Source organism: Poecile atricapillus, chromosome 35 (assembly GCF_030490865.1).
Source record: "Poecile atricapillus isolate bPoeAtr1 chromosome 35, bPoeAtr1.hap1, whole genome shotgun sequence".
NCBI lineage: Eukaryota > Metazoa > Chordata > Aves > Passeriformes > Paridae > Poecile > Poecile atricapillus.
Genome location: NC_081283.1, coordinates 1,438,780 through 1,463,039, shown reverse-complemented (window position 1 = coordinate 1,463,039; position 24,260 = coordinate 1,438,780). Strand labels below are relative to the sequence as shown.

Below are 24,260 nucleotides of genomic sequence, written 5' to 3'. Positions count from 1 at the left end.
TGAGGGGTGACACAGGATTGAGGGTGACACAGGATTGAGGGTGACACAGGATTGAGGGGTGACACGGGACTGAGGGTGACACGGGACTGAAGGGTGACACGGGACTGAGGGTGACACAGGGGTCAAAGTCCCTCTGTTCCTGTATTTTTCACCCCACAGCTCCCCTGCTCCCCCATCCTGGTGTCCTGGAGGGGGTGACTCCAGATCTGACCCCAGATGGAGCCTCATGGTGCTTCCCCAAAAACAAAAACTACCAGAATTTATTCTCCTTTCACCCATATTTCAATGTTACTGCTGCAAACCAAGGGTATCTTTGCATTTTAATATAATTTTTATTGGATTTAATCCACACAAACACCAGATCCTGGTTGATCCTGATGCTTGAGTCCCCCTGCCTCCCAAAATCCAGATGTCTCCTTCAATTCCTCCAAGCTCCCACTGGATTTTTCATTTTTACTTTCCCTAACTTTGTGAATCCAAAGCTTCTCCTCAATATTATCTTTTTTTTCCAGCTGTGCCCACCCTTTTTCCTGAATAATGCTCTGTTTCAGTGGAATATTTAAGTGGAGAAAGAGAACAAATAGGTAAATTAGATGTGAGCTGTGGCTGAAAATGGGTTAAATACCCCCCAGTGGTGAATTCCTCAAGGGAGGCTCTGAAATTCACAGAAACCAGCAGGAAGTGGTGAGGAAGGGGGACAACTCCTACCCCTTTATACCCCAAATTCACTTCAGAAGGGAAACTTTGCAGGTGTCCCCATGGCCCGTGACCCCTCGAGGGGGCACAGAGCCACCGAGGGCCCCCCCAAAGACACCGGAGCCACCAATTCCTTCGGGCTTTGATAAAACTCCCAAGTTTGGGGTGAATTCACTTTGCCAGCAGGAATTCCCCGTGCAGGGCTGGGGTTTAACCCTCTGAGTCCCTGGAGTGGGAAATGAAGGTTTAAGGGGCTTCAGTGAGGCTGAATTTGGGGGGTGCAGTCCTGGGACCCCCCACTCGGCCCTTCCCACCCCTGAGTGGCACCCCCAGCCCCGACCCCCTCCCCAAAGCACCTCCTGAGCCAAATCCAGCACCCCACAAAGCTCTCAGGAAGGTCCCACAGGGATCCGGGAGGCTCCAGGGGGGAATTGGAGGCTTCACCTCAAGCCCTGAGGGCGGGGTGTGACATTTAAGACTGTGCAGCAGAGAAAAGAAACTGAGGAAAAACCCTCCAGGAAGGAGTCCCAGGCACCAAATCCCATGGGAAGCAGGGAGCAGATCCCACAGGAACATCCCCGGCTCTGGGAGCAGCTCTCTCCCTTAATGAGGTGCAGTTAATTACTGAACAGCCTCTCCTGGCTGTGGCCCCGCTCCGAGGGCTCCGAGGGAAGGGAACGCCCAGCACGGCTCAGGCAGAGCTGAATTTGGGCTGGGAATCACAAGGCTGAGGTGAGGGACACGCAGCTGCCACCCCTCCATCCGCCAGGGCTCGGGGGTGTCACTGTCACTGTCACTCCGGGGATGTCACTGTCACTCCGGGGGCCGGGGATGTCACTCCGGGGGTGTCACTGTCACTCCGGGGGTGTCACTGTCACTCCAGGGGCCGGGGATGTCACTCCGGGGGCCGGCTGGAGTTGAGGGACAGCAGGACCATGCTGTGGGCCAGCAGTGACGCTTCCGAGGCTGCAACGGCACAGAAGCAGGGGAAGAGACTGGGGCAGGCACTGGGCAGACTGGGAGGGCTGGGACTGGCACGGGAGTGGCACTGGGGGCGCTGGGGTGGGCACTGGGGGACACTGGGAGGGCTGGGACTGGCACTGGGGGACACTGGGGGACACTGGTGTGGACACTGGGGGACACTGGGGGTGCTGGGGTGGGCACTGGGGGGGACACTGGGGGTGCTGGGGGACACTGGGGGTGCTGGGGTGGGCACTGGGGGGGACACTGGGGGTACTGGGGGACACTGGGGGTGCTGGGGTGGGCACTGGGGGACACTGGGGGCACTGGGGGGTTTCTGGGTGGACTGGGCAGCACTGGGATAGGAACGTGGCAGGTTGGGGACACTGGGATGGGCATGGGGGGAGCACAGGGCTCCTGGTCCCACATTTCCATCCCTCTCCCGTTTTCCTTTCCTTGGAGCTGCAATCTGGCACCAGAGATCTGCAGGACAGGGACACCCGGCCACAGGCTCTGTACAGAACCCTGTGTGAAGCCAGATGGGGACAAAATCCCCCCCAGCAGCCCAGAATCCCCCAGGAGTGACACTCCCTGTGCCTGGAGAAGGATTTTGGCTGTGGATCCCCTGGCAGAGGTACCTTGGAGCTCACAGGAGAGCCTGAGCCACTGCTCCAGCCACGCCCGGCACTCGGCCTGGCCCAGGTGAGTGGAGTTCAGCCCCCGCAGGTAACAGGCCTGGGGGGAGGGACAGACAGACACAGGCAGGGATGGACACACAGAGCTCCAGCACCACACCACCATCCCCCTCAAGGAGCTCCTGGGAGCTCCTCACACATCCCAGCGTGATCCCAGCGTGGAAAACGCTTCCCCACAAGAGAGCAACCCTGTGCCCCAAGGCCGTGCTGGTGACACCTGAGGTGACACCTGAGGTGACACCTGAGGTGACACAAGGCCAGGCCAGGTGTGCTGAGGTGTCCTCACCGCTCGCAGCTCCTCCTCAGAGAGCTGCCCCAGCCCCAGCTGCAGCAGGGCACGGTCCAGGTGTCGGATCTCCAGGACGTGGCTCCGCAGGCGGTGCCGCAGGAAAAAGGCCGGTAAATGTGGGGTCAGGAACAGCACCCGGCTCAGGGCTCGCTGAGGAGGACAAGGAAGGCACCTGGGACATGTCCAAGCCCTCCTGGAACAGGGCTGGGACCCATTCAGACACTCCCACGTGGCTCCAAGTCCCGTCCAACCTGGCCTCAAACGCTTCCAGGGACGGGGAAATCCCTCCCAGTGCATTCCCACCCTCACAGGGAGGAATTCCTTCCCCAGATCCTCCTCTGGATGAATTCTCAGCAGCTCCACATCCTTCTAATGTTGGGGACCCCACAGTTGGAGGCAGCACTGCAGGTGGGGTCTCACCTGAGCCCCCCTCACCTGCTGTGGGGATGAGCCCAGGACCCCCTGCAGCTTTTCAGCCGCATCTGGAGTGGTTTTGGGACACACCTGGAGCGAGCTGAACTCACCACATGATCCACCTGGAGCCTGTTCAGCGCCAGCAGAGACCCAGAGAACAAATTCCTCACAGCCAAGAGCTGGGCCAGGTGTGGCCGAGCACCTCCCTGCACCTGCAGGAGCCCAGGGGGGCGCAGGTGACACCTCTGACAGGTGACAACACCTCCCACAGCAGCCAGGGGTGGCAGCAGGAGGGGACAGACCTGGGCACAGAGCTGCTGCAGGGGCTGGGGCTCGGGCAGGGAGCACGCTGCCAGCGCCAGGCTCCGCAGCACGGCCCCGTACGAGTCCCTGCGGATGCGATCGTACGCGTCCAGGAACTCCAGCTGCTGCTTGGGCGTCCAGAAGTAACGGATCAGGAGCTGCCGTGGGAAGAAATACCTGGGAAGAGGCAGAGGATGGGGATTCAGGGAGGGAATGGCAGCTCAGGTGGGCTCCAGGCTGTGGGAAGAGGGGCAGCACAGTTTAACCCAGGAGCTGCTGGCGATCGTTCCCAAAGGAATCGGGGAATCATCAAGGCTGGAGAAGTCTGTGCTCACCAAGCCCAGCGCTGCCAAGGCCACCACTGGCCATGTCCCCAAGTGCCACATGCACACAGCTCTGAAATGCCACCCTCCCAGGAATGGGGATCCCCCTGTCCTGTGCCAAGACAGGACTGCCTTTTCCATGAGGAAGTTTCCCTAAAATCCAACCTAAACCTCCCCTCAAGGCTCTTTCCTCTGGTCCTGTCACCTGGGAGCAGAGCCTGGCCCCACCTGGCTGCCCTCTCCTGTCAGGGAGCTGTGGAGAGCAAGGAGGTCCCTCCTGAGCCTCCTTTCCTCCCCTCACATCCCCCAGCCTCTCCCAGTGCTCCAGCTCCATTCCCAGCCCCATTCCCAGCTCCAGCTCCATTCCCAGCTCCAGCTCCATTCCCAGCTCCATTCCCAGCCCCATTCCCAGCTCCAGCCCCATTCCCAGCTCCAGCTCCATTCCCAGCCCCATTCCCAGCCCCATTCCCAGCCCCATTCTCAGCCCCATTCCCATTCCCATTCCCAGCTCCATTCCCAGCCCCATTCCCAGCTCCAGCCCCATTCCCAGCCCCATTCCCAGCCCCATTCCCAGCCCCATTCCCAGCTCCAGCCCCATTCCCAGCTCCAGCTCCATTCCCAGCCCCAGCTCCATTCCCAGCCCCATTCCCAGCTCCATTCCCAGCTCCATTCCCAGCCCCATTCCCAGCCCCATTCCCAACCCCATTCCCAGCCCCATTCCCATTCCCAGCCCCATTCCCAGCCCCATTCCCATTCCCAGCCCCATTCCCAGCTCCATTCCCAGCCCCATTCCCAGCCCCATTCCCATTCCCAGCCCCATTCCCAGCCCCATTCCCATTCCCAGCTCCATTCCCAGCCCCAGCCCCATTCCCAGCCCCAGCCCCATTCCCAGCTCCAGCTCCATTCCCAGCTCCATTCCCATTCCCAGTCCATTCCCAGCCCCATTCCCAGCCCCATTCCCAGCTCCATTCCCAGCTCTATCCCCATTCCCAGCTCCATTCCCAGCCCCATTCCCATTCCCAGCCCCATTCCCAGCCCCATTCCCAGCCCCATTCCCAGCTCCAGCCCCTCCCTGTCCTGCACTGGGGACCCAAAACTGTCCCCAGCTCCAGGCTGGGGCCTGAGCCGTGCCCAGCACAGTGGGATGGGCACTGCCCTGGCCCCGTGGCCACGCTGTGGCTGACACAAGCCAGGGGCCTGTGGCCTCCCTGCCCACCTGAGCTCACAGCCAGCCCCAGGTTCTCTCCCTGGCCTGGAACATTCCATGGAGCCATGCTGAGCCAAGGGCAGGAGCTGCACCTGGCCTGGTCAATCCTCATCCCCTGGAGCCCACAGATCCAGCCTGGCCCAGGCCTCCTGTGGGGATCTGTCCATCCTCATCCCCCAGGGCCCCTCTGAGCTGAACCCACAGATAACAACATTAACTGAGGCCAGGGGGAAGGTGGGATGGGCACAACTGCAAAATCCCACAAGTTTTTATTTTATTTTTATTATTGTGTATTAATATTATTTTTATTATTCTATTAAACAATGTGATTATTATTTATTTTATTAAATGATTTGAATTGACCCCACTATTTCTCTGGGTGGGATGCCAGTGCCAGGAGCTGGGATTGCCAGTGCAGCACTCAGCTCCTTTCAGAGATCCTCCAAACCCCCCAGATTTCCATGCAGAGGATTTGGGAAGCAGGGCCCCCAGGGCTCAGTACTCACATCAGGACAATGACCAGGAAATTGGCGAAGGGGGGGATGGCGATGATCCCGATGGGAATGGCCTTGAGCACGTCCCTGCGGAACTGCCCCAGCAGGAGAGCAGGGAACAGGGTCAGCAGCTCACAGCAACTCCCCAACCTCCCCAAACTGCCCAGAACAGGGTCAGCAGCTCTCAGAAACTCCCCAAACTCCCCAGAACAGGGTCAGCAACTCACAGCAAACTCCCCAAACTGCCCAGAACAGGGTCAGCAACTCACAGCAAACTCCCCAAACTGCCCAGAACAGGGTCAGCAGCTCACAGCAACTCCCCAACCTCCCCAAACTGCCCAGAACAGGGTCAGCAGCTCTCAGAAACTCCCCAAACTCCCCAGAACAGGGTCAGCAACTCACAGCAAACTCCCCAAACTGCCCAGAACAGGGTCAGCAACTCACAGCAAACTCCCCAAACTGCCCAGAACAGGGTCAGCAGCTCTCAGCAAACTCCACAAACCCCCCAAACTCCCCAAACTGCCCAGAACTGCCCAGAACTGCCCAGGACTGCCCAGAACAGGGTCAGCAGCTCACAGCAAATTCCACAACCTCCCCAAACTGCCCAGAACAGGGTCAGCAGCTCACAGAAACTCCCCAAACTGCCCAGAACTGCCCAAAACAGGGTCAGCAGCTCACAGCAACCTCCACAACCTCCCCAAACTGCCCAGAACTGCCCAGAACAGGGTCAGCAGCTCACAGAAACTCCCCAAACTCCACAAACTGCCCAGAACAGGGTCAGCAGCTCACAGAAACTCCCCAAACTGCCCAGAACAGGGTCAGCAGCTCTCAGTGAATTCCACAACCTCCCCAACCTCCCCAAACTGCCCAGAACTGCCCAGAACAGGGTCAGCAGCTCACAGCAAACTCCACAAACTCCCCAAACTCCCCAAACTCCCCAAACTGCCCAGAACAGGGTCAGCAGCTCACAGCAAACTCCACAAACTCCCCAAACTGCCCAGAACTGCCCAGAACAGGGTCAGCAGCTCACAGCAACCTCCCCAAACTGCCCAGAACAGGGTCAGCAGCTCACAGAACCTCCCCAACCTCCCCAAACTGCCCAGAACAGGGTCAGCAGCTCACAGCAAATTCCACAAACTCCCCAAACTCCCAGAACTGCCCAGAACTGCCCAGGACTGCCCAGGACTGCCCAGAACTGCCCAGAACTGCCCAGAACAGGGTCAGCAGCTCACAGCAACCTCCACAAACCCCCCAAACTCCCCAAACTCCCCAGAACAGGGTCAGCAGCTCACAGCAAACTCCACAAACTCCCCAAACTCCTCAGAACTGCCCAGAACTGCCCAGCCCCGGGCTGGCTGCAGCTCCCAGACTCTGCTCTGAGGCAGGAGAGGGGGCACAGAGGATTTGCAGCACAGGGAGAGGGAGAGGAGGTGGCACAGAGGATTTGCAGCAGGGAGAAGCAGAGAGAGAAGCAGGGGAGGTGGCACAGGGGATTTGCAGCACAGAGAGGGGCAGGGGCAGGAGAGGGAACACAGAGGATCTGCAGCACAGAGAGGCAGAAGGAGAGGCAGGAGAGGGGACACAGGGGATTTGCAGCACGGGGAGGGGCAGGGGCGGGGGCACAGAGGATTTGCAGCACGGGGAGGCAGAAGGAGAGGCAGGAGAGGGGACACGGGGGATTTGCAGCACAGGGAGAGGCAGAGGAGGCACAGGGAAGGGAACACGGGATTTGCAGCACAGGGAGGCACAGGGGAGGTGACACAGGGGAACTGCAGCACAGGGAGAGGCAGAGGAGGCACAGGGAAGGTGACACAGAGGATTTACAGCACAGGGAAGGTGACACAGGGGAACTGCAGCACAGGGAGAGGCACAGGGAAGGTGACACAGAGGATTTGCAGCACAGGGAAGGTGACACAGGGGAACTGCAGCACAGGGAGGCAGAAGGAGAGGCAGGGGAGGTGGCACAGGGGAACTGCAGCACAGGGAGAGGCAGAGGAGGCACAGGGGAGGTGACACAGGGGAACTGCAGCACGGGGAGAGGCAGAGGAGGCACAGGGAAGGTGACACAGGGGAACTGCAGCACAGGGAGAGGCAGAGGAAGCACAGGGAAGGTGACACAGGGGAACTGCAGCACAGGGAGAGGCAGAGGGAAGGTGACACAGAGGATTTGCAGCACAGGGAGAGGCAGAGGAGGCACAGGGAAGGTGACACAGGGGAACTGCAGCAGCCCCCCCTCACCTGCCGCAGCCGCTCCATCTCGCGGTACGGGAGCTGCTGCGAGCTCAGCCGCTGCTGAGACATCTTGGATTTGATCCTCCGGATCTCCTTGGCCTCCAGGAAAAGCGTCTGGATTCCTGCGGGGCCAGAGCTCCCTCAGGCGCCGATTCCAGCCCGGGCGGTGCAGCCGCTGCCCCCGATCCACAATGAGCTCTCCTGGAGACCGGGACTGTGCCCCCAGCTCCGCCCTCCCGGGACACCCCACCCTCTCCCGGAGCCGCTTTTCGGGCCTCCCCAGGCGGGACTCGCCTGTTTTGAAGGTGCTGTAGAGGAGGTAGAAGCGGGGGAAGCTCCTCTGCAGGAACCGCTCGTAGCTGGCGCTGACCCGCCGGGCTGCGGCGGCCACGGCGGCCACGAGGGCGCGGGAGGCGGCGCGGGAGGAGAACGAGCGGCCCTGGGACCTGCGCGGCTGAGAAAGAACCTGAGCGGCTGAGAACGAACCTGAGCGGCTGAGAATGAACCTGAGCGGCTGAGAACGAACCTGAGCGGCTGAGAACGAACCTGAGCGGCTGAGAATGAACCTGAGCGGCTGAGAATGAACCTGAGCGGCTGAGAATGAACCTGAGCGGCTGAGAATGAACCTGAGCGGCTGAGAACGAACCTGAGCGGCTGAGAATGAACCTGAGCGGCTGAGAACGAACCTGAGCCCGCCGGCCCCGCAGCCCCGGCCGCGCCTGAGGCTCCCGGAGAGGCGCAGCGGGAGAACCGGGAGCGCTCCGGGACCGCGAACCGGGACCCCGGGGGGATTGAGGGGCCCCGGGGGGACTGAGGGGCCCCGCGTGACCCCAGGATTCCCGTGCCGGGTAAGGGAGCGGGGGTGGGGAGGGTGAAACGCGCGGTACCGGGGAGGGAACGGCGCCGGTGTAATGGAAATGTGCGATAACGGGGGGGGCACCGAGAGCTGCGGAACGGGCGGGGAACACGGCCAGGACCGGGGATAACCGGAGAGGAGAGAGGGGTAAAGGGGATTTGGCGAGGTCGGTGTTTAGCGGGGGCCGCCGTCGCTGTTGGGAGCGGTCGCGGCTGCGTCAGGAGTTGGGTCTCCCTGAGTGGGGCGTGTCCTGGCCGCTGCTGAGGGACTCGGCTGCCCCGCGGGGGTCCCTGCTCACCTGGACACGCCCAGGGCGAGCTGCAGCTGCATCCGCCCCCGAGGGGGGCTCAGGGCGGCGGGGCCGAGGCGCCAGAGCCCCCCACGGGCCGCCACCCTGGACAGCGCCATCTTGGCGGGTGACAGGCGGCGGTCACGTGGGGCGCTGAGCGCTGATTGGCTGCCGCGCCGGAAGTGCCCGCTGTGCCGGGGGTCCGGGTGGGGCCCGAGCCCGCTCCCTTTCCGTTCCCGCTCCCTTTCCGTTCCCCCCGCCGGGACCGGGCTCTCCCCGCCCGAACCGGGCCCGGCTCCGGCCCCGCTGCCGCTTCTGCGCTGGGACAGTCGGTGACCGCCACCCCGCTCCCGCCTCAGCGGGGTTTAAACCCCTTCCCAGCCCTCGGGGGGCCGCGCAGGAGCTGCCGCTGTCCCGGGGCAGGCGGGAGGCCGGGACCCCCCGAGCTCCATCCCGGGACCCCCCGAGCTCCATCCCGGGACCCCCCGGGACCCCCCGAGCTCCATCCCGGGACCCCCCGAGCTCCATCCCGGGACCCCCGAGCTCCATCCCGGGACCCCCGAGCTCCATCCCGGGACCCCCCGAGCTCCATCCCGGGACCCCCGAGCTCCATCCCGGGACCCCCGAGCTCCATCCCGGGACCCCCCGAGCTCCATCCCGGGACCCTCCGGGACCCCCCGAGCTCCATCCCGGGACCCCCCGAGCTCCATCCCGGGACCCCCCGAGCTCCATCCCGGGACCCCCGAGCTCCATCCCGGGACCCCCCAAGCTCCATCCCGGGACCCCCCGAGCTCCATCCCGGGACCCCCCGAGACCCCCCGAGCTCCATCCCGGGACCTCCCGAGCTCCATCCCGGGACCCCCCGGGACCCCCGAACTCCATCCCGGGACCCCCGAGCTCCATCCCGGGACCCCCCGGGACCCCCGAGCTCCATCCCGGGCCCCCCGAGCTCCATCCCGGGACCCCCCGAGCTCCATCCCGGGACCCCTCGGGACCCCCCGAGCTCCATCCCGGGACCCCCCGAGCTCCATCCCGGGACCCCCCGGGACCCCCGAGCTCCATCCCGGGACCCCCCGAGCTCCATCCCGGGACCCCCGAGCTCCATCCCGGGACCCCCCGGGACCCCCGAGCTCCATCCCGGGACCCCCGAGCTCCATCCCGGGACCCCCCGGGACCCCCGAGCTCCATCCCGGGACCCCCCGGGACCCCCGAGCTCCATCCCGGGACCCCCGAGCTCCATCCCGGGACCCCCCGGGACCCCCGAGCTCCATCCCGGGACCCCCCGGGACCCCCCGAGCTCCATCCCGGACCCCCCGCCTGTCCGGGGCAGCCCAGCCGGTCTCCGGTTGTGCCCTCAGCCCCTCTGCTGTAACTCGTGTTTATTTTCCTCATTCCAGCTGCCGGAGCAAACACTGCCCGAGGATTTTCGGGAGCAGCCGCGGCTCCTCAGCAATTCCCGAGCCTCGTCCCGGCTCTGCGTGTCCCGGGACCCTCGGGAAGGCTTTTCCCGGTCTCCGGCGGGGCCGGGCGGCTCCGTTCCCTCCCGGTGCCCGGTGCTGCTCGCTCAGCTGTTCCATTTGTCGGCAGCTCGCTGGGGAGGGGTCGGGCCGGTGGCGGCTCCGATAAGGGCGGATCGATGGAACGGGACGGTCCCGGCCGCACGTACCGGGGCTGCCCGAGCAGAGTCCGGCCCGCCGAGCCCCCGTGGGGCCGCATCAAAGCGCCTTAATGAGCGCTTAATTAGCGATTGGGAGATGCCGCAGCCTTTGAGGTGCCTCGGAGCTTCCCCGGGAACTCTGCTCTGGGCGGGGGGAGGGAGGGAGGGGTCACCCCTTAAATAAGGAGGGCTCAGGGCTGGGGAGCTGCCCCGGGAGCCGCAGGAGCCATGGCCACCAAACCCAGCCCTGGCTGCGAGCTGGGTGAGTACCCGGGCACCCCTGGAGCTGCCATTGCCCCCAGCCCAAAGCAGCCGGGATTTGAGGAATTTGGGCACTTTGCCAGTTTTGGGGTCAGTCACACCTTGCTTTCAGGTAGGGAGTGAGGCCGGCACTTGGGTTATTCCTGTTTTCAACACCCACATCGCTGGCTCAGGGCTGAGGGTGGTGGAGTTTTCCACCTCCTGGATTTCTCATTTTTCCAGGACTTGGTCATTCAGCAGCACCATCAGTGGTGCCAGGCTGCTCCTGCCCCATTCCCATTAAATCCCTGGGTTTGGCCCTCTGGAAGTGGGTGGTTGAAAAAATTATCTCAAGGGAATGCACAGAGGAGGAGGAGGAGGAGGAGGAGGAGGAATTCAGTGAGGGAGCAGCATTTCTCTCTGGAAAAGCCAGAAGCAAAGCAAACCAGCACCTGCAGCCATTGCCTGCAGCACAAGTCAGGAAAGTCAGGGAGAAATTGGTGAGTTTGGCACGAAAAGCAGGGCCAGGACAGGCAAGGTCCCAGCAGAGCTCCAGGGCTCCCAGTTTTGGGGTGGAACGAGACCCTGTTGGGAAAAGCTTGGAGTGGGAGCAGGGGCTGAAGGCTGAGGGGGGATCACGGAATATCCTGAGCTGGAAGGAGCCGTGAGGATGATCCAGTGCAGCCCCTGGCCCTGCTCAGAGCCCTCATCAATCCCTGAGAGCGCTGTGCAAACGCTGCTGGAGCTCTCGGGGTCCGCCCGTGCCCGGGGGAAGCCGCTCAGTGCCCGGCAGGGGAGGAAGAGCCGAAACCTCCCGGACACAGCTCCGGCCATCCCTGGGCTGTGCCCCCCTCACCCACCACGGGGGTCCGGGGACCCTCCTGGGGCTCATTCCCGACCCTCCTGGGGCTCATTCCCGACCCTCCTGGGGCTCATCCCCCCCCTCTCCTGGGGCTCATCCCCCCCCTCTCCTGGGGCTCATCCCCCCCCTCTCCTGGGGCTCATCCCCCCCCCCCTCTCCTGGGGCTCATCCCCCCCCTCTCCTGGGGCTCATCCCCCCGACCCTCCTGGGGCTCATCCCCCCCCTTCTCCTGGGGCTCATCCCCCCGACCCTCCTGGGGCTGATCCCCGACCCTCCTGGGGCTGATCCCCGACCCTCCTGGGGCTGATCCCCGACCCTCCTGGGGCTGATCCCCCCCCTCTCCTGGGGCTCATCCCCCCCCTTCTCCTGGGGCTCATCCCCCCCCTTCTCCTGGGGCTCATCCCCCCCCTTCTCCTGGGGCTCATCCCCCCCCTTCTCCTGGGGCTCATCCCCCCCCTCTCCTGGGGCTCATCCCCCCGACCCTCCTGGGGCTCAGCCCCCCGACCCTCCTGGGGCTCATCCCCCCCCCCCTCTCCGGGGCTCATCCCCCCCCTCTCTCCGGGGCTCATCCCCGACCCTCTCCGGGGCTCATCCCCGCCCTGCCGGGGTCCGCACCGGGCCCCGCGTCCCCTGCACAGGGGGAGCCCCAAACCGGCACCCGGGGCCGTGTTTTCCATCCTGGGGCTCTGTCCCTGTCCCCATCCCCCCCCCCAGAGCTGCGGCTCTGCCCCCAGCCCCAGGACCCGCACCTGGGCTCCGGCCCCACCGTGGCTGCCGTGCCCGGTTCCCGGTTCCCGGAGCCGCCCCCAGGACCCGCACCTGGGCTCCGGCCCCACCGTGGCTGCCGTGCCCGGTTCCCGGTGCCGCCCCCAGCCCCAGGATCCACACCTGGGCTCCGGCCCCACCGTGGCTGCCGTGCCCGGTTCCCGGTGCTGCCCCCAGCCCCAGGATCCACACCTGGGCTCCGGCCCCACCGTGGCTGCCGTGCCCGGTTCCCGGTTCCCGGAGCCGCCCCCGGCCCGCCCCGTGACGCGCTCGGTGCGCCGGGCTCGGCTCGCTCCGGCCATGGAGCGGCGGCGGCGGCGGGGCCGGGGGCGGCCGGGGCCGGTGAGCGATGGGGGGGAGCCGGGGTGGTCCCGGGTTGTTCCGGGCTGTGCTGCGGGGGGATCCGGCCTCGGGGGTGTCCGGGTGTGTTACGGGGGGCTCCAGCCCTGGGGGTGCCCGGGGGTCCCCTGGGTGTCCCCTGGGGTGGGGGTCAGGGGGGGCCATGGAGCCCCGCCCGCCCCCTCCCATCGCCCCCCGCCGGGGCTCGGGGTCCCCCGGTGACCTTGGGGTGTCCCGGGGGTCCCGGTGGCGGCACCGAGTGTGACCCTGTGCCCTCCCCCGGGGTTTGGGGGTCCCGCGGGCTGGGGGTGCTGAGTCCCCCCGGTCCCCCCGGTCCCCGCCGGGCTCGGGACCCGCTCTCAGCTCCGGTTCCTCCCTGGCGGACCCGGTGGGGAGGATGAGCCCCGGAGGCCCCGGGGCGCTCGGGGAATGGCGCTGTGACCTGGCACAGCTCCGCGCTCCCGGCTCGCCTCCCGCTACCGGCCCCGGGCAAGGTCCACACGTGGCTGGGGCTGCCGAGCTCCCGGGAACCGGGAGAGGAGCTCCGGGAGAGCGGGATCCTGCAGGCAGCGATGGGATAACGGCTCCTGGTGTTGTGGGCTGGACACACAGGAAAATTCCCGGAGTCTCAGGTGTGCCTCAGCTGCCCCGTCCCACGCTGGAAACTGGGGCTGGCTCCTGGATCTGGGAGCTGCAGCAGATTGGGAGGGGAGAGCCGCTCCTCCCTGCCGGGTGTTGGTTGTTTCGGGGTGTGGAAATAACCAGGTCATCCTCCAGCCTTCCCGGGGAGCGGGGCAGGCTCGGCTCCCCGTGCCCTCCTGAACCCCGGGCATCTCCCAGCTCCAGCGTGGGATGAGGGACAGGCAGGGACCGAGCTGGTCCGACCTGTCCCGGTGTGACAGGAGCAGAGCCGGGGTCAGCCCTGCCTTTGTCCTCTCCTGGGGTGGGCAGGAGTGGGGCTGAGCAAGGAGGGAGGAATCCCGTGGGGATGGGATGGAGCCCGCGGGGATGGAATCCCTCGGGGATGGAGCCCCCAGGGATGGAATCCCTCGGGGATGGGATGGAGCCCCCAGGGATGGAATCCCGCGGGGATGGGATGGAGCCCCCAGGGATGGAATCCCGCGGGGATGGGATGGAGCCCCCAGGGATGGAATCCCGCGGGGATGGGATGGAGCCCCCAGGGATGGAGCTGCCGTGCTGTGCCGCAGGGTGACCCCACCAGGTCCGTGCAGGGGATGAAGTTTTCCAGGTCCTGGACCTGGTGGGGCTGGTGCCAGCAGAGGAGCAGGAGCACGTGGGAGGTGCTCAACAGGGTGGAGGTGGTCAACAGGGTGGAATCGGGGAATGAAGCTTGGAAAAGCTCTCAGCTCACCCAGTCCAAGCATTACAGCAGCTCCTGTCAGCACCAGCTGAGAGCTGCCTGGCTTGGGATGGCAAGAGGCCACCTTGGCTCTCTGCACTGGTTTGGGGCCAGAGCTCCAGCCTGGGAGGGTCAGTGAGCCCATGAAGGGCTCCCAGTGTCACCAGCTGAGGAGCTCCCAGTGTCACCAGCTGAGGAGCTCCCAGTGTCACCAGCTGAGGAGCTCCCAGTGTCACCAGCCTGCAGCGTGTCTGTGTGTGGAGCAGAACAAGGTACCAGCCCCAAAACCACCCCAGAGGAATCCATCAGGATCCTGTGTGCCCCACAGGAACCGCCTCAAAGCCCCACATCAAAGGCAGGAGCTCAATGGCAGGAAGCGCTCCCAGCACGGGGCCAGGCTGCTCCCGTGTCTTCAGGGAGGAGCAGGAGCAGGATGAGGCCGGGGCTGCTGGAAGGACAGCGGCTTTGCTGGGAGGGGAGGCTGGGGAAGAACAAGAGCCCGTTGTTCATTGTTGGCTGCACACGTGGGGAGGGCCTGGACAGCAGCAGCCGTGTCTGGAGGGTTTGTGCCGTGACCTCGGGGTGTTCTGCTCAGGGCTGGATGTGTTCCAGGGAATATCGCCCTGGCCAGGGGCTGCTGAGCCCACTCCTGGTGCCAGGGAGAGAACCTGGGGCTGGCTGTGAGCTCGGGTGGGCAGGGAGGCCACAGGCCCCTGGCTTGTGTCAGCCACAGCGTGGCCACGGGGCCAGGGCAGTGCCCATCCCACTGTGCTGGGCACGGCTCAGGCCCAGCCTGGAGCTGGGGACAGTTTTGGGTCCCCAGTGCAGGACAGGGAGGGGCTGGAGCTGGGAATGGGAATGGGGCTGGGAATGGGGCTGGGAATGGAGCTGGGAATGGAGCTGGGAATGGGGCTGGGAATGGGGCTGGGAATGGGGCTGGGAATGGGGCTGGGAATGGGGCTGGGAATGGGAATGGAGCTGGGAATGGGGCTGGGAATGGAGCTGGGAATGGAGCTGGGAATGGGGCTGGGGATGGGGCTGGGAATGGGGCTGGAGCTGGGAATGGAGCTGGGAATGGGAATGGGGCTGGGAATGGAGCTGGGAATGGGGCTGGGAATGGAGCTGGGAATGGGGCTGGGAATGGGAATGGGGCTGGGAATGGAGCTGGGAATGGGGCTGGGAATGGGAATGGGGCTGGGGAAGGGGCTGGGGAAGGGGCTGGGAATGGAGCTGGGAATGGAGCTGGGGCTGGGAATGGGGCTGGGAATGGGGCTGGGAATGGGGCTGGGAATGGAGCTGGGAATGGGGCTGGGAATGGAGCTGGGAATGGGGCTGGGAATGGAGCTGGGAAGGGACTGGAGAAGGGGCTGGAGCACTGGGAGGGACAGAGGGGGCTCAGCCTGGAGGAAAGGAGGCTCAGGAGGGACCTCCTTGCTCTCCACACCTGCCCAGCAGGAAGGGGGCAGCCAGGTGGGGCCAGGCTCTGCTCCCAGGTGACAGGGTGAGACAAAAAGGTTCCCAGGAGAGCTTTAGGTTGGATTTTAGGGAGAATTCCCTCATGGCAAAGGCTGCCCCCGTGCTCAGAGGGTCTCCTGTGGGTGAATGAATGAGAGACACGTGCCCTGGGGTGGGTGTGGATCCAGCCCCCAGCCCAGCAGCTGCTGGGGCAGATAAGGGGCCCTGTCCTGCCCCCACCCGGGCTGGGCTCAGATACTGAGCTGGGTCCACAACGAACATTCCCCCAAGATCTCCCTCCCTGCTTCATCCTGGGCTGAAGCTCTGGTGGGACTCTCTGCTGGGGTAAGCTCGTTCCTCCTGGATCGCGTTTTGGAGAGGAGTTGGATTTTTGCTGAACTTTAGTGGGGTTTTTTTAATGGAAGCTGTGAGGTTTGGTGCTTAGAAAAGAAAGAAATTGATGTGTGAGGGGTCAGAGCTGGAGTTCACTTAAATTGAATCTCTAGCTGGTGATTTCCTTTTACATCCTCACTGAACCAATATTCCCGTGTTTTGTGGCAATCTCCTTCAAATCTGATGGATTTTGACAGAGGATTTGGTGCTTTACAGGCCAGAAGTCATCAGTGAGGGACACTGGCTTGTCCTTGGAGGGGGGTTGAGCTCCTGGAGCCCAGAGGATGCCAAATCCCTCATCCCCAGATCCCTCCCCAGCCCCATTCCAGATCCTGGCTCATTCCTGCCTGGGTTGAATTTAAACCCAGGCTGTGATGAAGGAGTTAAACCTGCCCTTAACCCACTTCCCCCTGCCTGGGGGTCTGGCAGGGCCTTGGGGAGTGCTGGAGGGGTTTGGGGGGCACAGCTGAGGGTTTGGGAGTGCTGGAGGGGTTTGGGGGGCACAGCTGAGGGTTTGGGAGTGCTGGAGGGGTTTGGGGGGCACAGCTGAGGGTTTGGGAGTGCTGGAGGTGCTGGAAGGGGGATGAGATGAGGTTTCCACATCGAGGGAATTCCCCGCTTGTTTCCTCGTCTGGAGTTTCACAATCAGCCCCAGCTGCCTGTGGCCACTCCTGGCACCTTGGTGCCCATCAGGGCTCCCATGGGCAGAGCAGCAGGACTTTCTTAGCAAGTCCCAGCCTAAATTCCCTCTCCCATCCCTGCTGAGACCCTCAGAGCTGGAAAAGAGCTCAGGACGTGAGTCCATCACTGTGAGGTTCCTCAGAGCTGAAAAAGAGCCTGGGAAGTGACTCTGTCTCTATCCCCCACTCCTGCCAGCCCTGATTTTCCATCCTGACTGGATTTTTCCCTTTTTCACAGCCAATGTGTCCAGTTTAAAGCAGCTCCCAGAGCAGGGGAAGGGCTCCACCATGGGAAACTTGGACATGGAGCGGAAGGCGTCCTACGGTGAGACTGGATCAGGAAAGGGGGCAGGGGGGGCTGCCCTCATCACCCTCCTTCCTCTCATTAATTCCCTTGTTTGGGTTGCTGGAAGAGCCCCGGGGTGCCAGGCTGAGGTTTGCAGCACCCCAGGGTCACCCAGCCTGGCTGAACCAGCCTAACCAGCCTGGCCCGGGCAGGAATGTCCTGGGAGAAATCTCCTGAGCAGGGATCTCTGCACACCTGGGCAGCTCCAAATCCTTTATGTAAACGAGGTCCTGGCAGGGTTCTGGGAGGCCGGGAATAGGAGGAGCCCCGTGGTGATGCAATAGGAAAGTTGGGCAAAGATCTGCCCTGTCTGAGCCCCCTGAGCCCAGAGCTGCAGCTCCCGAGGGAAGGAAATGCCTGGTGGGGAGAGCAGGAGTGAGTACGGGTTTGGGACAGAGCTGGGATCCAGGTTTGGTGTGGGACAGAGCTGGGATCCAGGTTTGGGTCAGGACAGAGCTGGGATCCAGGTTTGGATCAGGACAGAGCTGGGATCCAGGTTTGGATCAGGACAGAGCTGGGATCCAGGTTTGGATCAGGACAGAGCTGGGATCCAGGTTTGGATCAGGACAGAGCTGGGATCCAGGTTTGGATCAGGACAGAGCTGGGATCCAGGTTTGGTTTGGGACAGAGCTGGGATCCAGGTTTGGCTCAGGACAGAGCTGGGATCCAGGTTTGGTTTGGGACAGAGCTGGGATCCAGGTTTGGATCAGGACAGAGCTGGGATCCAGGTTTGGATCAGGACAGAGCTGGGATCCAGGTTTGGCTCGGGACAGAGCTGGGATCCAGGTTTGGTTTGGGACAGAGCTGGGATCCAGGTTTGGTTTGGGACAGAGCTGGGATCCAGGTTTGGTTTGGGACAGAGCTGGGATCCAGGTTTGGTTTGGGACAGAGCTGGGATCCAGGTTTGGTTTGGGACAGAGCTGGGATCCAGGTTTTGCTGGGACAGAGCTGGGATCCAGGTTTGGATCAGGACAGAGCTGGGATCCAGGTTTGGATCAGGACAGAGCTGGGATCCAGGTTTGGATCGGGACAGAGCTGGGATCCAGGTTTGGATCAGGACAGAGCTGGGATCCAGGTTTGGATCAGGACAGAGCTGGGATCCAGGTTTGGATCAGGACAGAGCTGGGATCCAGGTTTGGTGTGGGACAGAGCTGGGATCCAGGTTTGGCTCAGGACAGAGCTGGGATCCAGGTTTGGTTTGGGACAGAGCTGGGATCCAGGTTTGGATCAGGACAGAGCTGGGATCCAGGTTTTGCTGGGACAGAGCTGGGATCCAGGTTTGGATCAGGACAGAGCTGGGATCCAGGTTTGGCTCAGGACAGAGCTGGGATCCAGGTTTGGATCAGGACAGAGCTGGGATCCAGGTTTGGATCAGGACAGAGCTGGGATCCAGGTTTGGCTCAGGACAGAGCTGGGATCCACGTTTGGATCAGGACAGAGCTGGGATCCAGGTTTGGATCAGGACAGAGCTGGGATCCAGGTTTGGCTCAGGACAGAGCTGGGATCCAGGTTTGGCTCAGGACAGAGCTGGGATCCAGGTTTGGATCAGGACAGAGCTGGGATCCAGGTTTGGATCAGGACAGAGCTGGGATCCAGGTTTGGCTCAGGACAGAGCTGGGATCCAGGTTTGGTTTGGGACAGAGCTGGGATCCAGGTTTGGCTCAGGACAGAGCTGGGATCCAGGTTTGGCTCAGGACAGAGCTGGGATCCAGGTTTGGATCAGGACAGAGCTGGGATCCAGGTTTGGATCAGGACAGAGCTGGGATCCAGGTTTGGATCAGGACAGAGCTGGGATCCAGGTTTGGGTCAGGACAGAGCTGGGATCCAGGTTTGGATCAGGACAGAGCTGGGATCCAGGTTTGGTTTGGGACAGAGCTGGGATCCAGGTTTGGCTCAGGACAGAGCTGGGATCCAGGTTTGGATCAGGACAGAGCTGGGATCCAGGTTTGGCTCAGGACAGAGCTGGGATCCAGGTTTGGCTCAGGACAGAGCTGGGATCCAGGTTTGGGACAGAGCTGGGATCCAGGTTTGGATCAGGACAGAGCTGGGATCCAGGTTTGGCTCAGGACAGAGCTGGGATCCAGGTTTGGCTCAGGACAGAGCTGGGATCCAGGTTTGGTTTGGGACAGAGCTGGGATCCAGGTTTGGATCAGGACAGAGCTGGGATCCAGGTTTGGATCAGGACAGAGCTGGGATCCAGGTTTGGATCAGGACAGAGCTGGGATCCAGGTTTTGCTGGGACAGAGCTGGGATCCAGGTTTGGCTCAGGACAGAGCTGGGATCCAGGTTTGGCTCAGGACAGAGCTGGGATCCAGGTTTGGTTTGGGACAGAGCTGGGATCCAGGTTTGGATCAGGACAGAGCTGGGATCCAGGTTTGGTTTGGGACAGAGCTGGGATCCAGGTTTGGATCAGGACAGAGCTGGGATCCAGGTTTGGATCAGGACAGAGCTGGGATCCAGGTTTGGCTGGGACAGAGCTGGGATCCAGGTTTGGATCAGGACAGAGCTGGGATCCAGGTTTGGTTTGGGACAGAGCTGGGATCCAGGTTTGGATCAGGACAGAGCTGGGATCCAGGTTTGGTTTGGGACAGAGCTGGGATCCAGGTTTGGCTCAGGACAGAGCTGGGATCCAGGTTTGGCTCAGGACAGAGCTGGGATCCAGGTTTGGCTCAGGACAGAGCTGGGATCCAGGTTTGGCTCAGGACAGAGCTGGGATCCAGGTTTGGCTCAGGACAGAGCTGGGATCCAGGTTTGGCTCAGGACAGAGCTGGGATCCAGGTTTTGCTGGGACAGAGCTGGGATCCAGGTTTGGCTGGGACAGAGCTGGGATCCAGGTTTTTCTTGGGAGAGGCTGGGAATGTGCTGGGGTGGCCCTGCTCGCTTTCCTCACTGCTCACATTTGGGAGCTGCTGGAATTCTCTCGGTGCTGGGGTTCTGTGGCATCTCCTGACTGTCCAGGTGTTGGATTTCCCTGGGATCCAGCCAGGACAGGCTGGGATAATGGTGCAGGAGCAGTCCCAGATTTCCCTGGGGTCTGGCTGACCCAGCCCCAGTTCATCATTTTGGGGACACTGGTCCACATCAGCCCCAGGATGGGGATTTTTAAAATTAATTGGAATAAATAAATAAATCCCTGGCTCCAGCCTGGACCTGGGTGGGAGAGGAGATTCTGGGGACACAACAGGCTCCAAGGGGTGCAGCAGTGTGGGATATTTTAATTTAATTACCTCTTTATCACTTAATTAGCATCAACTGTGCTGGCTTGTTGTGCCTGTGGGGCTCAGCAGCCCCTGGCAGGGTTTCTGCCTTTCCAGGAATGCTCAATCCCCCTGTTCCCTCTCTCCCTGCAGAGGATGTGTCTGGGGAGCCTGGGGGTCTCGGGGGGGTGGTCAGCACCATCTCCAGCAGCAGGAGCCCCCTGCAGCCCCCCGACACCGACCAGGGGGAGCCCTTCACCACCTACTTTGACAGCAAAATCCCCATCCCTGACGATGAGACGGTGAGTGGGAAAACCCCGCAGGAAAAATCATCCTCAGACACCCACCTGAGTCATTGGCAGCAGTTCCCTGTCCCCCGTGCTCTGGGGGATGTCAGGCCTGTGTTAATCATTGATCCCATGGCATTTGTCTCCTGCTTGGAGCAGTCAAAGAGCACTGAGAGGCCTTGGCACACCTCAGGGCTCTTTGTTCCCTTATCAGGGAGCAGGAGAACTGCTGGCCTCACACACTGTCCCCTGTGCTGTCCCCTGTGCTGTCCCCCTGTGCTGTCCCCCTGTGCTGTCCCCTGTGCTGTCCCCTGTGCTGTCCCCCTCTGCTGTCCCCTCTGCTGTCCCCTCTGCTGTCCCCTCCTTCCCTGTGCTGTCCCCCTGTGCTGTCCCCTCTGCTGTCCCCTCCTTCCCTGTGCTGTCCCCCTGTGCTGGCCTCACACACTGTCCCCTGTGCTGTCCCCCTGTGCTGTCCCCTCCTTCCCTGTGCTGTCCCCTCTGCTGTCCCCCTCTGCTGTCCCCCTCTGCTGTCCCCTCTGCTGTCCCCTGTGCTGTCCACTCTGCTGTCCCCTCCTTCCCTCTGCTGTCCCCCTGTGCTGTCCCCCTGTGCTGTCCCCCTGTGCTGTCCCCTGTGCTGTCCCCCTGTGCTGTCCCCCTGTGCTGTCCCCCTGTGCTGTCCCCCTGTGCTGTCCCCCTGTGCTGTCCCCCTGTGCTGTCCCCTGTGCTGTCCCCCTGTGCTGTCCCCCTGTGCTGTCCCCCTGTGCTGTCCCCCTGTGCTGTCCCCCTCCCCTGTCCCCCTCCCCTGTCCCCCTCCCCTGTCCCCTCCCCTGTCCCCTCCCCTGTCCCCTCCCCTGTCCCCCTCCCCTGTCCCCCTCCCCTGTCCCCCTCCCCTGTCCCCCTCCCCTGTCCCCCCTGCTGTCCCCTCCTTCCCCCCCATTCCACAGCTGCCTCTTGCCCTTGGCTGGAGCCCCATTTTCAGCTCCCAGTGAGGGAGGTCCCCGCTCCCCCTGGAGTTCCATCACCATCACCTGGGCTGTGCCAGAGCCTGAGCCTCAACCCCTCAGATCGGGGGCAGAGATCAGAGTCTGGGGGGGATCAAGGGCCAGGCAGGATTTTTAGGCTGAGATTAGGGAATAGTTTGGTTTTCCAGCCCTGCAGAATTTCAGATGGGTTTAAGGAGCAGGCTGAGCCCCTGTGTGAGGTGGGAGTGAGGGAATTAACTCCATTTCCCCCATTTCTGTCCTCTCCTGCAGCATTCCTGCTTCAGCTTCCGCAAGCTGTGGGCGTTCACGGGGCCGGGCTTCCTGATGAGCATCGCTTACCTGGACCCCGGCAACATCGAGTCTGACCTGCAGTCCGGGGCTGTGGCAGGCTTCAAGGTGGGTGCAGGGAGCCAGGGACCCATCAGCAGTGTCCCATGGGGGCTCCAGGGCGGTGGGAGCACCCCTGGGAGGAGGGGGCAGGGGGCTCCCGGCTCCTGGCTCCGCGTCCCTTCGGATCCGGGCACGGAGCTGCCGTGGCAAAGTCAATAATGGGGGGAGCTGTGGGGTTTGGGGGGACCTGGGGCTCCCTGTGTGCCCCCACCCAGCGGTGTCCCCGTGTCCCTCAGCTGCTGTGGGTGCTGCTGCTGGCCACCATCATCGGGCTGCTGCTGCAGCGGCTGGCGGCGCGCCTGGGCGTGGTGACGGGCTGCACCTGGCAGAGGTCTGCAACCGCCAGTACCACAAGGTGGGTGGTGATCCCCTGGGGTGCCACAAGGTGGGTGGTGATCTCCAGGGGTGCCAGGGGGGTGGGTGATGATCTCCAGATCCTCAGGGGTGCCAGGAGGGTGGGTGATGCTCCCCCAGCCCCTCAGGGGTGCCAGGGGGTGGGTGATGATCTCCAGGGGTGCCAGGGGGTGGGTGGTGATCTCCAGGGGTGCCAGGGGGGTGGGTGATGATCTCCAGATCCTCAGGGGTGCCAGGGAGGGTGGGTGATGATCCCCAGATCCTCAGGGGGATTGGGGTGGGTGGGTGACACTGCCCAGGCTCTTCAGGGGTGCCAGGGAGGGTGGGTGATGCTCCCTCAGCTTCTCAAGGATGCCAGGAGTGGGTGATGCTCCCCAGATCCTCAGCAGTGCCAGGGAGGGTGGGTGACACTGCCCAGGCTCTTCAGGGGTGCCAAGGGAGGTGGGTGATGCCCCCCAGCTCCTCAGGGGTGCCAGGGGGGTGGGTGACACTGCCCCAGCCCCTCAGGGTGGGTGGGTGATGCCCCCCAGCTCCTCAGGGTGGGTGGGTGACACTGCCCCAGCCCCTCAGGGTGGGTGGGTGATGCTCCCCCAGCCCCTCAGGGGTGCCAGGGAGGGTGGGTGATGCTCCCCAGCCCCTCAGGGCTGCCAGGGGTGGGTGATGCTCCCCCAGCCCTCAGGGGTGCCAGGGAGGGTGGGTGACACTGCCCAGGCTCTTCAGGGGTGCCAAGGGAGGTGGGTGATGATCCCAGATCCTCAGGGGTGCCAGGGAGGGTGGGTGATGCCCCCCAGATCCTCAGGGGTGCCAGGGGTGGGTGATGCCCCCCAGATCCTCAGGGGGATTGGGGTGGGTGGGTGACACTGCCCCAGCCCCTCAGGGTGGGTGGGTGACACTGCCCCAGCCCCTCAGGGTGGGTGGGTGACACTGCCCCAGCCCCTCAGGGAGGGTGGGTGATGCTCCCCAGCCCCTCAGGGTGGGTGGGTGACACTGCCCCAGCCCCTCAGGGGTGCCAGGGGGGTGGGTGATGCCCCCCAGATCCTCAGGGGGATTGGGGTGGGTGGGTGATGCTCCCCAGATCCTCAGGGGTGCCAGGGGGGTGGGTGATGATCTCCGGATCCTCAGGGGTGCCAGGGAGGGTGGGTGACACTGCCCAGGCTCTTCAGGGGTGCCAGGGGGGTGGGTGATGCCCCCCAGCTCCTCAGGGGGATTGGGGTGGGTGAGTGATGCTCCCCCAGCCCCTCAGGGAGGGTGGGTGATGCTCCCCCAGCTCCTCAGGGGTGCCAGGGAGGGTGGGTGACACTGCCCCAGCCCCTCAGGGTGGGTGGGTGATGCCCCCCAGGTCCTCAGGGGGATTGGGGTGGGTGGGTGACACTGCCCCAGCCCCTCAGGGTGGGTGGGTGATGCTCCCCCAGCCCCTCAGGGGTGCCAGGGAGGGTGGGTGACACTGCCCCAGATCCTCAGGGGTGCCAGGGAGGGTGGGTGACGATCTCCAGATCCTCAGGGGTGCCAAGGGAGGTGGGTGATGCTCCCCCAGCCCCTCAGGGGTGCCAGGGGGGTGGGTGATGCTCCCCCAGCCCCTCAGGGGTGCCAGGGAGGGTGGGTGATGCTCCCCCAGCTCCTCAGGGGTACCAGGGGTGGGTGATGCCCCCCAGATCCTCAGGGGGATTGGGGTGGGTGGGTGATGCTCCCCAGCCCCTCAGGGTGGGTGGGTGATGCTCCCCAGCCCCTCAGGGTGGGTGGGTGATGCTCCCCAGCCCTCAGGGGTGCCAGGGGGGTGGGTGACACTGCCCCAGCCCCTCAGGGTGGGTGGGTGACACTGCCCCAGCTCCTCAGGGGTGCCAGGGGGGCCTGGGGACAGTCCTGGGGGATTGGGGAAGATGAGGGGTGGGTGGAAGAACACGGGTGACCCCTCAGTGTCCTTGGGGGTGCCATGAGGACTCGTTAAGGGCTGGTCCTGGGGTTGGTTCAGGGGCTCTGGTGCTGGCCTGGCTTGGGGAACACAAGGAGGGAGCAGGGGGATGTTGCCATTTAAAAGTCAGGAATAAAATCTGGGATTTCAGCTGCCTCCCAGCACAGCAATGCTAAAATAATCCCAAGGAATTATGAGGAGAGAAAAAGCCCTTTAGGTCAAAACCATTTCCTGCTTCATTCCCTGTCTGGGAATTCCCTGGGTTTGTGTAAGGAAGATCTGCTA

General features: G+C 63.4%; 2 protein-coding genes across 2 annotated transcripts; one reads left to right on the top strand and one right to left on the bottom strand.

Moving 5' to 3' along the window:
• Positions 1-312: 312 nt before the first annotated feature.
• LETMD1 (LETM1 domain containing 1) lies at positions 313-9,188 on the bottom strand. The gene is made up of 9 exons (XM_058861126.1): positions 8,768-9,188; positions 7,908-8,059; positions 7,620-7,735; positions 5,394-5,476; positions 3,357-3,534; positions 3,165-3,266; positions 2,638-2,790; positions 2,295-2,391; positions 313-1,662 (listed from the first exon to the last, which is right to left on the bottom strand). Exons 1-9 carry the CDS (start codon positions 8,875-8,877, stop codon positions 1,592-1,594), a joined length of 1,062 nt encoding a protein of 353 aa, XP_058717109.1. The 5' UTR covers positions 8,878-9,188; the 3' UTR covers positions 313-1,591.
• Positions 9,189-12,533: 3,345 nt separating this feature from the next.
• LOC131590807 (natural resistance-associated macrophage protein 2-like) lies at positions 12,534-24,166 on the top strand. Its single transcript, XM_058861125.1, has 6 exons — positions 12,534-12,624; positions 16,748-16,834; positions 20,206-20,354; positions 21,593-21,718; positions 21,949-22,067; positions 24,127-24,166. The coding sequence occupies exons 2-6, from the start codon at positions 16,798-16,800 to the stop codon at positions 24,149-24,151; spliced, it is 456 nt and encodes a 151-aa protein (XP_058717108.1). The 5' UTR covers positions 12,534-12,624; positions 16,748-16,797; the 3' UTR covers positions 24,152-24,166.
• The last annotated feature ends 94 nt before the right edge of the window (positions 24,167-24,260 follow it).